Below are 15,430 nucleotides of genomic sequence, written 5' to 3' on the forward strand. Positions count from 1 at the left end.
CGCTCTTCAAGTGTGCACACCAGAACGCCAGAAGACTTTTGCCCTGACATTGCCTTCCCAGTCATTGGCATTTGGGGGTACAGCTGGATCCATCCAGACTGTGTGGTGTTTTCAGACGGAGTCTTTTAGGGAGCTCTAAAGGTGCATTCACTGTGGAAGTCTCAACCTAGAACACACGTGCCCAAAGACTTCTAGGCTGCAGGCAAAACCCTTGAGGACCCTAAAGCGAAGACGACCACCAGGTCTGCTCCAGGGTCGGTATTCGGCAAGAGTGGGCGAACTGAGAGGTGAAGAGGTAGCAGTTAGGAGTTGGGGTGAGCACCCAGTCCCTAACTGGCTTCTCCAGGCGGGAAGGGTGTGGACCTGGATCGAGGACCCTCCAACAGTGTCTGAATGAAGACCTAACCTCCTATTTCCAGCCCGCCCTCCGGTGTGACCACTTTTGATCCCGCCCCAGACAAAGCCAATCCAACTCCGGCAGGATGAATAAGGGGATCAGGTTGCTCTCTCGGCTTCCCCCACCCCCTCACCGCGGCTCCCCTTCCCCACGTGACTCTCTGGAATCTTTGCCAAAGCTCGGAGTCTCTGAGTCCATTTTCACACCCAGCAAAGGAGGGAGGAAGGAGGCGAGAGAGGCGGAGGAAGGCGGAGCGTGTGTGCTTCAGATGCTGGGATCCACTCGGGGACTTATCTTGTGCATTTCCAGGCCCCTCATCTGAGGAGCATTGAGTTCGGGGTCTTTTCCAGCCTCTCTGTTTCCTCGGTGCATCTACAATTATGGCTCCGCCTCCACTTGGGTAATCGCACCTCCACCCTGCAGCGCAGCTCGGGGCTGCACGGTGCGGAGGTGGGCGTCGGTGTGGAGCAAGCCGCGCCCCTCCGCACTCCTCCTCCCGGCGAGGGGCGGGGGAGAGAAAGTGGCAGCAGCGCCCCCCACGCCTTCGGTGTGGAGCTCTGGCCTGCAGCAGCCGGGCGGCGCGGTGCGGCTGCAGCGCCCGGGAGTCCCAGAGCTCCCGCAGGGCCGCACAAAGTTTGCAGCCAGCAGCCCTGCGCGGCGGGGCTCCCTGAGCGCTGCAGTGGGCCGGCCCGGCGCGTTCGCGGCGACCCCCTCGGCCGACCGCACGCCGACAGACGGGGGGCGTGCCGAGAGAACTTTGAAAAGCTGCTGAGGAGGAACCTGCGCCTGCACCTCGCCAGTCGGGGACCTCGGGAGGAGCTGGTCTAGCCCGAGGGAACGCTGCGAGATCCCAGCAGCCGCTGACCCGCAACTTTCCAGCGAGACTTGGCGGCGGGCTGAGCTTTGCCTGGTTCTCGCAGGCTCGGCTCACGGCGGTGGCGGTGGCTGATCGGCTGGCTGGAGAGCCGGGTGAGCCTCGGGGCTGAGGGTTGCCCTCGGCGGCGGCGGCGGCGGCGGCGGCGGCGGCGGCGGCATCCTTCTCGGGTCCATCCCGCCAAGCTCGGCTCCGGGCGGAGGAGCAGCCCGCCGCGTTTCCCCACGGTCTGCGCCCGCGTCCCGGCTCCCGGCGCCGGCGCAGCCTGGGCTTTGGCCGAGAGCAGGTTCTTGGATGCTGAAGGCTGGGCTCCTCCTGCGAGAGTGCCGCGGCGGCGATGAGTGTCCTCAAAGCGTGGCTCGGGGTGGCCCTAGCGCTGGCGGAATTTGCAGTATTGCCTCATTGCGAAGGTAAGGTAAAAAGCGCGGTGCCGAGTGTGTGTGTGTGTGTGTGTGTGTGTGTGTGTGTGTGTGTGTGTGTGTGTGTGTGTGTGTGTGTGTGTGTGTTCCTTCGTGCCGTTTAAAACACTCAGCGGGGTTTTTGAGTGTTGTGGGTTGGGTGGAAGTTTCTGATTTGGGGCGAGGGGCGGACATGGAGTGGGTTTTCCTCTCTCCTGAAATCCCCACTCCTGGTTTCTCTTGAGGTAAAAAAAATCACAGTCCGCCACGGCCTCCTCTCTGCTTTTTGGGGGTGGATGGGTGGCCTTTTGAGGTGACATTTCTGGAAGTGGATCTTCCTTCCACTTCTACCCTAACCCCTGAAGGAAAAGCAACTACGTGGAGCCTGTAGATGAGGAGCGAGCAGTTGATCTCACTCCTGTGAAACATAAAATCCTCACCCCAGCTCCATCGGTCTTACTGTCCTCCCGCGCCCCAAATGAGTCTCCCCACTTAAGATTTTATAAGTAGTGGGTTAGAGTGTTTTGGATGTAGATTATTCAGTTGCCCTGAAATAAATCTTCCTCGGTACCGAAAACACGAGGCTGCCTGCTTGCTTCTCTAGGGAAAAAAAAAGTGGTTAATAGGAGTGTGGGCTCTTCTCTTCTCCCCGGGTTCTCATGGGGGGGGGTGTCCAACCCACTTCCCCAAGAGCTGGGGGAGAGAAAGGAGACTTGGGTGTTGTCACCAGGATAGCACACGCAATCTGGGCTCAGATAATAAATCAGTAAGAGTTGGGGCGGGGGGGGGGGGGGCTGACATGCTGAGCCTGGCGTGGCGCCGCTCCCCTCCACCCCCAGCCCCCCCTGGCGCGCCTCTCACCTGCTCAGAGCCGCGGGGACAGTGTCAGGGTTAGCACTCAGGCAGGGGGAAGGGAGTGGCGGGCTGGGAGGGGGGCGACTTCATCCACGGCTGGGCCGGCTCTCCCTTTCCTCTCCCGGCTCCATTCATTATTCATCCAGCTGCAGGAAGAGTTCACCTGCCCAGCTGCAAATCCTGTAGGCGGGGTTGTGCCCGCGTCGCCTTCCCCGCACCGTCGGCGCGGAATTGGGGGCGGCTGGAGGTCGCAGGAGGACGAAAACCTCAGGTGGGCTTCCAGTCTCCAGAGCGGTGGCGCCTCTCTTCCTTCCCACCTTTCTCTTAGCAACCGGGCTGGCCTCGGGAACCCACGCTCAGACTTTCCCCACAGGTTAAGGCGCCACCTTCTCACATGGTCGTGGAAAGGATGTCAAAAGGATACTATTCCCTGGAAAAGCACGCCAGGGGGCTGTGCAGCCCTTTTCAAACTGTGGGCAACCTGTTTAAAAAAAAAAAAAAAGAAAAGAATTGTGTGTATACACGTGTGCAGACTTATAAAAAAAAAACTTGGAAAATTTAATTATAGCAATTAACCAGATAGGAGAGTCAGCCCAGGCTCCTCAAACTTCAACTTAGGACTTAGAAAAATTACAGTTTCACTCGGTGGCAGTTTCTTATTTAAAAATTACATCCCAACGACACAGAAAACATGCTATCACTCCTGGATTGCTCACCAGGGGGCAGTTGGAACAATGCTGTTTCTCAGAAGCAAATCTCTTGAAATGACAAAAGCCATTATTATTAAGAGGCTATGGGGTATGCTCTTTGGAGGGTTGGTAGATACAACTGGCAAAGTTTATGAACTGCCGGGGTGGGGGTGAGTGAGTGTGTGTATGTGTGTGTGTGTGTGTGTGTGTGTGTGTGTGTGTGTGTGTTAATCCTTCAAGGATTCTTGGAGAACTTTGCATCTGATTTCTTTACCCACCTTCAGAACATTCTGCATGAGCTCACACATTCGATCTTAGATTGCAAGATGTCTGAGAGTTCTCAGCCAATCCATGCTTAGCTCAGAATGAATGACCACAGATACCTACTGAACACGTCATTTCCTTGCACTATGCTAAGCATTTTGCACACTTTAGCTCATTTAACTTATTTGTGTGATAATGGTCTCACACTCACAGATCAGCTGTCCTGTGGTAAGACCTTCGCTTTGAGCCAGTCAAAGCTTTCTTTTTCTTTAAAACCAAGAGACTGCCACCAGGTGCCTTTAGTCCCAGCACTCCAGAGGCAGAGGCAGGTGGATCTTCTTGAGTTCCAGGCCAGCATGGGCTAGAAAGCAAGTTCCAGGACAGCCAGGGCTACACAGAGAAACTGTCTTGAAAAAACAAAACCAACCAACCAACCAACCAACCAACCCAAACCAAAAAACAAAACAACCACCCCTCCCCACCAAACCAAACCAAACCAAACCAAACCAAACCAAACCAAACAAAACACCTAAGAGACTGAGATGGACAACATATGGCCCTTAGAGATTTCCTCAAGTGATAATTGTGATACTGACCCAGGGGAAGAGTTTTTAAAACAGGCATCTACGTATGCCTTGCTAGAGGGATCATATAGTCACATTTTGACCTGCCAGCTCATGGAAGAATTTATTTATTTATTTTTCTTAGCCAACAACAGAGAATGCTCATAATACTCCAGTTAATTCTTCCCACAGTGATAGTTGCTATAGTGAATCCTTCCTCACTGGCCTGGGAGCTTAGGGCAGCTCCAGCAATTCCTGTGTCTCCAGCTCCTATTAATGTAGTGTGACCTCAAGAGCTCCAGTCGGAAGAGGGATTACCAAATAACATTCTTCTCAATTAATTTAAATAGATCAGCCTCCATGATTAAGTGACTGGCCTTGAATGAACTAGCTAACCAAATGAGGAAGGTACTCTGTGGTGGGAGCTTTAAATATGTTTTCTAATTATATAAAAATGAGAGAGACCAGGGTTAGGGCTACAGATCGGTGATAGAGCTTTTTGCTCAAGGTTCTGGGTTCAATACCCAACATGACAAGACAACAGAAACAAACAGAAGATTTTGATGAGGTTTTCAGGTTCTAAATTTTTATCTTATGTATCAAGAGAAAGATGAATATATATGTATATATACATACATATATATGTATGTATAAATACACACACACACACACACAAACATATATATATATATATGTTTTTCTAGACAGGGTTTCTCTGTTTGCTGTTTGTCCTGGATCTCACTCTGTAGACCAAGTTGGCCTCAAACTCACAGAGATCTGCCTGGCTCTGCCTCCCGAGTGCTGGGATTAAAGGCGTGCGCCACCACTGCCCAGCAGAAAGATGAGTTTTTATAGCCAAGTTGTTGGCCGTGTTATTGTATATCGCCTTGAGATTGCTAAGCCGATAGACTGTGATTTGAGGGATTAATAACGTCAAGAAGTCACAGAGAAGCTTCAAACACGGCTGCTTCCTGAGTCAGAAAAACCACAACCCCGTTTTCTGGAGATCCGTCTTGACTTGTGCCACATGGGGGAGTTCTGTGAGTTTCAGCAGATAGACAGCTGGTATGGAATTGGGAAACACTCTTGGAGACCTGAACCCTAGAGTACGTCCCCACCCCTGGACTTTAACTAATCCCACAGGCTCCCTACTTCCTCCTGTACCTACTATTAACAGATTGTAAAGGACTGTTTGATAGAGGTTTTGTTTTATTTACAGGTATATCAGCAGATTTGGTTCTGTGTTTGGCCAGAGAGCTCCTTTGATCAGGCATTTAATGCTTAAAACTCAGTATCAGAGAAGGACCGCATTGGCTTCTTCATTGATGCAAACATCTCCCTCCATTTCTGATTCTGCAAACCTTCATCGAGAGCATGACTGTTAGGTGTGGTGGGAGCTGGGAATTCTGGCACCATAGGGAGCAAAGGAGTTTACATATCCCCAAATTTATGATACTGGTAAAATAGCAGTGGGCCTCTGAGAACATGTGGCCCTTCTCGGGTTTCTCAGGACTGAGATTTTACAGGTTCCAGGTGACTGATCCTGACTGCAGCTTTGCAGCTTTTGGTTTTCATCACCACCTGCGAGGAGACATAGGTAGGTGATGTATCATCATAGGTCCTTGTTTCTAATATACTGCATTTCCACTCCCCTGTGGGATTAGATTTTGAGTATCACCTTCCCCGTGGACATCCTGGAATGGGGCCACAGCCATCTATATTCACTGTTACGGACTTGGGTGGCAACCTCACTCAATTTTACTCAGGCACGAGTCGTCATAAAACACTCTCCACCACATGGCTCAGAAGAGGGGAGGGACCACCACACGGCAGAGCTGGAACTCATGCCAAATCTTAGGGTAGCCCAGTAGCAGGTGGCCATTTTTTGTTTTACTGCTCTATTAATTGATCTAAATCCTCAGAGTAATCAGGGCACCAGCCATCCTGTCAGTCAGAAATGGTTCTATTTTAGTTATTCCACCACGTGCCCAGGCATAGCTGTAGATGTATCCAACCTTCTTATTAAATAAGAAACACAGAACCAATGCAAAGAAGAAAGCCAAGAGGTCAGAGCTAAGAGCTAAAACCTTACCCTTCCTCCTGCGGTGGTCCTACCTCTCCGAACCAGAGCTACCCCTGTGTTAAAGTCTTTATATAGAGTTCCTGTTCTGCCTTCTCATTGGTTGTAAACCCAACCACATGACTGCCTCCTCACGACCTGTCTGTATAGGCCTCCAGGTTTTCCATGATTGGTATTGATTAAAGGCATGTGTATCCAATAATGGCTGTATCCCTGAACACACAGAGACTTACCCAGCTCTGCCTACCAAGTGCTGAAATTACAAGCGTACGCCACCACTGCCCTGCTTTCCTATGGCTTGCTAATAGCTCTGACCCCTGGGCAACTTTATTTATTAACATACAAATAACATTTTAATACAAATAAAATATCACCATACATAGCTGAATTATAACACAACATAAAGTGTGAACATTTGAATGCCAACTTGTGGCTGCTTGATCTTAACGAGTCCTCTCTTGGCGATACCCCGTGTGCTGACTAGTTTTATGTCAACTTGAAACAAGCTAGAGTTATCTGAAAGGCGGAAACCTCAGTCGAGAAAATGCTGTAAGATCTGGCAGGCTGTCAGTCATTTTCTTAATTAGCAACCAATAGGGGAGGGCCCAGCCCATTTGTGGGTGGTGCCACACCTGGGCTCACGCCCTGGGTTCAATAAGAAAGCAGGTTGAGCAAGCCGGGAGGAGTAAGCCAGTAAGCAGTTCCCTCCATGGCCTCTGCCTCAGCTGCTGCCTCCAGGTTCCTGCCCTGACTTCCTTCAGTGATGGGCTGTTATCTGGAAATGTAAGCCAGATAAACTCCTTCCTCCCCAAGTTGCTTTGATTATGGTGTTTCATCAGAGCAATAGTCACCCTAACTAGAACATCCTACTGTCCAAATCTCTTATCTTTTTTTTTTTTTTTTTTTTTTGGTTTTTCCACCACCTGACCCAAATCTCTTGTCTTCATGGTTCTATATGCCATGGTTTCTTTGGACCTCTGTGTCTGTGTTGTGTGGTAGACCTTTCCTGGAATACACAACACACACATCTATAGCTACTTAGTCCAAATAGTGAGGCCATGACAGACCAAAGGAGGACACCACCGAAGTGCAAGTTGGTAGACCGGTGACTTTTTTTTGGGTTACTTACCTGACTGTAGGTGAGGGGTTACTTAACAGAGCGGAAGCGACTCAAAGGCAGCTGCATCACCGAGCCCACCCCAGGATGGGTGACAGCTCACCAAGCTGGGAACCTGGTGCACGCTACACAGCCTGCAAACGGCTTAAGAGGTCGCAAAGTGTCCTTTCCTGGTGGTTCAGTTGAGTCCTCTGTAGGCAGTTCAGTTGGTCTCTGTGTCTTCTAGGTAGCATGCCTCTGAGTCCTCTGTAGGCAGTTCAGTTGGTCTTTGTGTCTTCTAGGTAGCATGCCTCTGCTTCTTCCGGGCTCATTGGCAGGTCTCTGCTTCTCCTTTATAATTTGGCTTCTCTGGGAATGACTCTCAGCAGTCTTTACTCTTGAGACACTTGTGGGGAGAAGGGGACCTAGTGAATCTGGTCAGCTTCAGGGACTTCCTGAAGCTATTCTGAGTTTACTTCCTGTCTTTAGGAGTATCTCTTGCATTATTTTATTTCCGCTTAGAACATCCTGATGTTTCACCTTCCTGTAAACATCCTATCTAAGAGTTTCCCTGGAAGATGCAAAGTTTTCATCAGGAGGAAACTGGTACCCAAAGTCTGACATTGTGTGCATGTTGGATTTACCTAATTGACTCAGTTGCCAGCCACTATTTTTGTGGCTAATATAGCTTTGGGATGGAAGCATGTTACCAGTTATATCTCAAAATCTCTCTAAAAATATTAAACTTTGTATTGGTGCCTCATAAAGGATTATTATATTAAATTATTATACATTATAATCTCCAAGAGACTTCAGGCAAGGGACCCTTTCTGACTTTTATTTTATGCAGGTAATATTTTGCATATGTGACTCACAAGAAATAAACTGAGTAGCCAGGGAGGAGAGCAGCCCAGACTCAGGATAGAGATTTCATGGTGCTCTGCGTGTATGTAATGGAAATATCCGTCACTGTAGAGATTAAGATGCTGGTGTCTCAGCCTTAGTCCATGCCCTGAAACTAGAGATGGCCTTAGCTTGAGAATCCAGCTCCAACTGTGTCCCTATCCCCAGGTTTTCCTTCTCTACTATTTCTAACAGTTCATCTAAAGCTGTAGGTTTTCTGAAGTTCATCTAAACCCATTAAGTCCAAACCATAGAGAGATCCACAGCGCAGTCCGAGTACCCCTTAAGAGAAAAACGTGGTGAGTGGAGGGAGTAGCTATGTTTTCCACATGATGTGACTGGTTGGAATAAAGGCCTCTCTGCCTTTCTTGTGCCAGGAGATGCTCCCAGCACTCACTGCCAGAAAACATCCCAGCTTCATCTGTTGGTGGGTGTGCGGCCTGCCATAGTGTGGGAGAAATACGCTCGCTCTGGATGGCCTCGTCTGGCTTTGGGTGATGATGAATGTTTGATGGGACTCGGCATCATACTGGAATGCTTTATTTTCTCCAGAGAGTAGAAATGAGGTTTTGGAAAGTGTGTTAATGGAGACTCATGCAGGCGTCTGCCTTCCGGGTAGCACTGTTCGTTTTAGGGAAGCCCTCGGAAGGCAAAGCTAATTTCCTTTGGAATTGCACATCGTGGAGTAACCCACATGGAGTTATTTCTTTTTCTAATGATAGGGTTTATCAGCTCCATATTGTTTAACGTGGGTCTGCCCCAGATGCTTTGCTTAAACAAGGACAAATGTGGGGCCATCCTCCATAATGTTTTCATGTTGCAGTGAGTTTATAGGGTCTATCCAGACTTCCCCAAATGGGCTTTGCTGTAGATGTTTGCTTATTTCTTAAACTGGATTTCTTTATAAGCCTGGAAAAGAAGTTGATTTTGCAAGACAACATTGTGGAGACGAGCACTGAAATTCCAGTCACATGGCCTGTAATGGTGTGCTGGCCAGTGATGGACAGTATACACACTGGCTCTGGGAGGCTGTGCTGCCCAGGCATGTCCTGGTGTTTTAGTTTGTGTCATTGGACTCTGTGATGACATGATGACATGATGTCACATGACAATGAAACTGCCCAATGATACATCTCTTGGAAAGTTGCCTTATATGACTGGGAGGATGCTCTTATTCTAAAGGGTCAATATTGTCTTTTTTCCTCTAGAAGTTGAAATCCGTTAGATTGTTTTAAAGATTGCACACAGCTGAAAACATCATGGCATTATAAGTGCATATAATTTTGTCTGTCGACTAAAAGAAAACCTGAATATGTCACAGATATTTAATTGTTTAGCCATTAAGAGATTAATAGTCTGAAAAAAAAGATTCAATTTTGTTAAGTTGTACCTAAGTGGTGATTATCTTCATTATAATTTTAAAATCATCATTGTCATTTTTAAGCATGAGAAATAAGTAAATGTGTGTTTAAATAACTTGGAAAATGAATCGTAGACATGAGAGTGGAGGGTGACTATTTGGGAAGAAAATGGGATCAGTGGGAGGAGGGTGGGTGAGAGAGGATAGTAGGGGAGCAAATATGATCAGGGTATGTAATATGCACACGTAAACATACCATCTTGAAGCCCATTATTTTGAATAGTGAATATGGCGCTGATAAAAATTTAAAACTGTATTGTTTGTTGGGGAAACAGCTCAGTTGGTAAAGTGTTTGTCATGCCAACATGAGGACCCAAGTTCAATCCCCAGGACCCATGAATGCGGTCCCAGTGCCACGGAGTCAGCCACCCAGCCATGCCTGCCTGTGAGTTCCAGTCAGTGAGAGACTGTTTTAAAACACAAGATAGAAAGTACCCGTGTAATGATACCTACACCTGAAGGTGACCTGAGACCTCCACATGCACACATATGTATCGCATCACACATAGACACACACACATACACACACACACACACACATACACACACACATACACACACACACATACACACACACACACACACACACACACACACACACACACGCGATTTAAAAATTCAATTGTTGAGATGTGTATTTCTTCCAGATACACATGATTGTTTAATGTTTATACACACATATATCTCCTTTCTTATGACATATTATAGATTGAAATACTATCTTCAGGACAAAATTTCTTAAAAATAGGCCAGTCAAGATGAATTTTTCCTCAAGGTTTTATCTCAAGTTTTTCATTGAATGTCAAGGACATAAAAATCATCTCAGCAAGTTTACCCATAGAGATCTTTCTTTCAAACCCAAGTGTAAATAGTCATCTCGTTTTCTTTATAGATCGTTGGTTCTGTGATTGACAGGGAAGGCAGGCCCGCTGTTTGCTGAGAAGGTAGCCTCTTTAGGATCTGTGGAGGTCAGCACTGTCCTAAACCTGTCCGTCCCTCCTTGGAAACCACCCGTGCCCTGTTGGGACCTGCTTCTCCCGAGTTGTGTCTGCACTCTGCCTTCTATTTTGTGTCTCATTGGCTGCGAGACTAGCTGGCAGGGTGCTGCACACCGCTTTCAGGTCACAGGACACCTGTTGTGCTGTGCAGAAATCACCGGAGAAGGTGTGTGTACTTCTTAAGACCAGGATTGCAGGTTTTTTTTTTGTTGTTGTTGTTGTTGTTTGAGACAGGGTTTCTCTGTGGTGTTTTGGTGCCTGTCCTGGATCTCGCTTTGTAGACCAGGCTGGCCTCGAACTCACAGAGATCCGCCTGACTCTGCCTCCCGAGTGCTGGGATTAAAGGCATGCGCCACCACCGCCTGGCAGGATTGCAGTTTTATACTGTTCTGAAGCATAAAACTTAGAAGTTCGTTCTCTGTTATGCTAGCTGCTCAGAACATAAGCACCCTGCGTCCAGTTCTGCCCTCTGCTGCGTTTAGAACAGATTATCTTTTTTCTTTTTTCATTGGTGTCTAATGACTGGAAAACACAAAGATGTATCGCTTCATAAGCAGCACATCAAGGAAAAACATGGAGTGAGAAGAGTTGCAGAGGTCAGGGGCTCACTAGAAGAAGAGTGCTTCTCAAGCAGCTTCCATCTATGCTGTCCCACACCATGGCTTAACCTCCCCAGTGAAGCAAACTGTATGAAGGCGTGGAATATGTGTTTTTGTGTTTATATAGTAACCTAGTGAATGTCTATTGTGGACAGGTGGGGAAGAAGTTCAAAGACGTAGAGGCATTCTCCTTCCTGAGCATGTGTACAGAGATGATGAGGGAGAGGCCTCATCACATGCAGGGGTGGATATGGTTACAGGCCTACAGTCCCAGCTCTCCAGAAGCTGAGGCGAGAGGATTGCAAGTTGTAGGCCAATTTGGGCTACATAGGGAAACCTTGTCTCAAAACAAACAAACATTAACCAATCAGCCAAACAACCAACCAAACAAATAGTAACAACAAATACAAATAGAACACCATAGGAAAGTGTCAAGAGTGAATTCGCCAAAAATAATTGAGGCACGAAGGGCTATGAGTTCAAAGGAGAAGAAATGCTATCCTGCCCAAGGATGGGATCAAGTTCAAGAGCCCGGAAGAGACCAAATGCATCTCCATAGGAACTGAAAGTGGAGGAAACTTTGAGACATGAAAATTATTATGAAATAAATTGACTCCTTGAGTTGATCTGGAGAATTTATGTAGGAAAGTATGGAAGAGAGGCTTCGATGAATAAATTCAGAGTGGATTATGGAAGCTTTTGTGACAGAGTGCACAGATAATAGCATTGTATTCTATGTACTATGCCACTACAAATACATTTATTTTATTAAAATATCGTCGTATCACTTCCCTCCACTCCCTCAAATTCCTGGCCTCTTGCTTTTAAAATCATTATTGTCTTACACACACACACACACACACACACACACACACACACACACACACACACTCACACACACACACACACACACACACACACACACACACACACTACTAAGTCTGTTCAGCGTTGCTTGTATGAACATGATGATTTCAGGGCTGACCACTTGGCACTGGATAACCACTTAGGGGGCCCCTCCCTGACGGAAGACCCCCTTCTACTCTTATCATCCTTTGGATGCCTATAGATCTTTGTCAAGGGCCCACTTCCGTGTTAGTATGTCTATTGACGTTGTCCTTGTTCAGGTCTTTAGGCAGCCATATTGTTGAGGTTTAAAGACATTTCTTTTAAAATCCCAATAATATGTTTTAATCTTGCACTGTGTCACGTGTCCGCAAGAGTCATTGATCTTATATAAGGGGTTATTTCCCCAGGGTAAGAATGTTCGAGCCTTTTAATCAAAGTAGTTTACTGGGTGTGATGGAGATGGAGTTAAGAAGTAAGCATGCTGGGTAGTGACTATTGGTTTGTTATGCATTGGTTTTGGCTTTTTAATTTTAATTCTTGGCTTTTTTTTTTCTCCCACAGGTGCTTGTCTCTATCAGGGCTCCTTGCTGGCGGTAGGTCATTCTTAATCTATTTCTTTTGGATGTAAGATGCTTAGCTGAGATAACTGAGTGAGTGAGGTGATTATGTCATTGTAAACTATATTATTTTCTTCATGGGTTGAGGAGTACTCCTCATCCTCATCCGGGTACCATAGGGCTCCATCACTTAATAACCTTTTGAGAGTGAATTAGTTCCATTTGGATGCTGAGGTATTGATTGAGAAGTACCCCCCCCCCCCCCCCCCCCCCCCCCCCGCCATTTGCATTCTATGGCTGTCCTTTGTGTTCTTTCAGTCAGAGATAATTGGATCCCATCCTCTTGTCACATACAAACTAGGGCACAATTTGTTTATATGCCTGCTACATTTGTTTCCGTCTTTACAATAATGTTGTTATTACAGTCAGTACAACGGAAGAGATTCTTGGTCAGTTCTCTGAATGATAAGCTTAAGTTTTCGGTAAACAGCAAACAAATTAGCATTTTTATCTCTGACCCTTTCCACACCGGGTAGACAGAATTGATTTTGAATTTAATGTCAGAATGACTGGGGGGAAAAGCTGATGCAAGTCTCGTGCGTTCCTTTTCATTAATAATGTACTGTGGTGCATAACAGTGTGTAAAAGCCTTATTGAAAAGACTGTCTACACTCCATCAACTCTAATAAATGCTATGACAAGTCATTCTTCACCACTTTTTTAGTTTGGGTTTAATAAATGCTGCAGTAAAGCAGCCTATGAGGGTTGGTAAGGGTGTGCCCATTCCCCCAGCCTGCTATTGATACTCGGTGTGACTTTAGTTCATCATCTTCCATTATCCCGGTGCTGAAGTAGATGAGGAATAGCTGAGGTATCCAGGAGTCCAGATAATTATAGATATTCCAAGTAATAATTTCCAGTCTGGTCTTTATATGCTATAGTTGATGGTCTGCAGATTTATATACATTTTTTTCCTTCTTGATATTTTTCCCATTAAAGAACTGGAAAAAGCTATTTTTTTTTTCTCTTTCTCATTCCATGCCCTAAAAGCAGAATTTTTATTCTGTTTGTTCTTTAATACATTTTAGAAATCATTCTGAAATCAAAGTCTGTCATCAGTTTTGGGGAGTAATGCTATGTAGTATAGACAAGTCAGTCAACTATATTAATACAAGGAAGCTGTTTATTGTATAGAGTGCTTCATACTTTTTCAATATATTTTCATAGCTATTGATTCATCTGATACTAAGGCCAGTGTAGTATGCAAGCTGTGCAACCCCTCCCCCCCACCCCAGTACAGGGTCTCATTAGGGAGCCTAGGGTGGCATTGAACTCATGATCTTGAATGCTGGGAGTGGTCCACCAAGCCCAGAAAGCCCTCCTATTTTAATGGAGAATTGAAGAAGAGAGAGGGAGATGAAGAGATTGGCTAGACGTCTTTGGCCATTGAAGGGTGGGCGACATTAATCAATTAATCCATTCTTTCTGATTCTTACTGCTATCTGAAGATGTATCTAGATGTATCTACACTAAGCTTTGCTGTGTGTACTTGAAAAAAAAATCATCAAATAATTGAGGGGGTCAGTTCTAAGCAGTTAAAAAACAAACACTTGCATTGAATGGCTAACCTTGATCCACTCTGTGCATGTCCTGCTGGTCATGCCTGTTAGGGTGTGCTTCCTGTACCAACTCACTTCTGAGCGCCCTCCAGGTGCCGTCTTTGCTACCAAGACTCCACTGTCTGTTCCCCACTTTCCTCTAGCCCAAAGTGCTTGAAGTACTTAGTCTTGTCTTTCTGCAGTTCAGTCAGAGAGGTATATGTTACTTACCACAACAAAGACTATTATCAAACATGTACTTACTTAGTGACGGTACTGGGCCTGCTGGTCCTGGTCCTGGAGAACACCGACGAACAGATGATAATCTCTGCCATCTTGAAGTTCAAATTGTATGTCAGGGGTGCTGTCAAGAAATTGAACCAATAACAAAAAATAAAGCAGGACAGGATGGGAAGGTGGAAAAGTCTCAGTGGGCGTCCCTTATTTTCAATAGGATGAAAACGTGACACTTGAGCCCAGAGCTGAAAAGGCCCCTCTAAGACTGGACCCTGTTGACATCTAGGAGAAGGACGTTGTAGAGGGGTCAAGGTGAAGGGAAAGTGTGGGTTAGAATTCCCTTGGCTGTTTGTCAGGTGCCTGGAGGTCAAACAGCTGATGCTGAGACCCAAGGAGAGGACCCCAGAAGGGTGGGCAGGGGACGGGGTGTCCAGCCTCGGCCTGGATTTTGCTTGTCCTTTCGGGAAGGTGGGTGAACCGTTCGAAGTACAGGGAAGGAAAATGACAAGGGCTGACTTATCGTTTAATTAAACTGCTGGAATAGGAATGTAAAAAGAAATAGCACTCTTGTTTCTAGGGAAACAATGTGGACTACTTTAAAAAGACCGTAGAGGTGAGTCACTGAAAATTGCTGTCAAATCAAGTGGGAGAGAAGCAGATACAAAAGAGCAGGGAGGCTGAAAACCGCGAGATTCTGCAGTTTGATTTATCGGTAACCACTTTTGTTTTAATGATATTAAAATTGACAGTAGCTTTTGAGGTGTGCCTCAGAGGTCGATGGTTTGCCTGGAATGCACTAGGCCCTGGGTTTGATCTCCAACATCATGGGGAAAAAAAAAAGAAGAAAGAAGGGGAAAATGGGGGGGGGGGGGAGCGTGGGAGGGGGGGGGGTGGGGAGAAATGGCAGATAATCTGTTGTGGTAATAGTTAATTATATACTTTGTCACGAGTCCCTCTTCACTTGACCTAATGAAGACAGACATGGCCCTTCTGCCAGTGAAATTGGAGAATGAACATACATGAATGTATTTTGAATTTCAAGAGTCGAAGAGC

The 15,430-nt window shown here is 46.5% G+C and overlaps 1 protein-coding gene and 1 long non-coding RNA gene across 3 annotated transcripts in view; one reads left to right on the top strand and one right to left on the bottom strand.

Annotated features, from left to right (window-relative positions):
- The first annotated feature begins 561 nt into the window (after nt 1-561).
- Fras1 (Fraser extracellular matrix complex subunit 1) overlaps nt 562-15,430 on the top strand; it is a 422,683-nt gene continuing 407,814 nt past the window's right edge. For both annotated transcript variants that reach the window (XM_052735413.1, XM_052735414.1), the window contains exons 1-2: nt 562-1,681; nt 12,547-12,578. In XM_052735413.1, coding sequence (XP_052591373.1) covers nt 1,609-1,681; nt 12,547-12,578 — 105 coding nt within the window. In that variant the 5' untranslated portion in view covers nt 562-1,608. The remainder of the gene's footprint in view (nt 1,682-12,546; nt 12,579-15,430) is intronic.
- On the bottom strand, nt 1,697-15,015 carry LOC128108629 (uncharacterized). Its single transcript, XR_008217548.1, has 3 exons — nt 14,405-15,015; nt 2,531-3,005; nt 1,697-2,269 (listed from the first exon to the last, which is right to left on the bottom strand). It is a non-coding gene; the product is annotated as an uncharacterized LOC128108629 (long non-coding RNA).

This window comes from Peromyscus californicus, unplaced genomic scaffold (assembly GCF_007827085.1).
Source record: "Peromyscus californicus insignis strain IS unplaced genomic scaffold, ASM782708v3 Scaffold_13__1_contigs__length_99412109, whole genome shotgun sequence".
Lineage (NCBI taxonomy): Eukaryota > Metazoa > Chordata > Mammalia > Rodentia > Cricetidae > Peromyscus > Peromyscus californicus.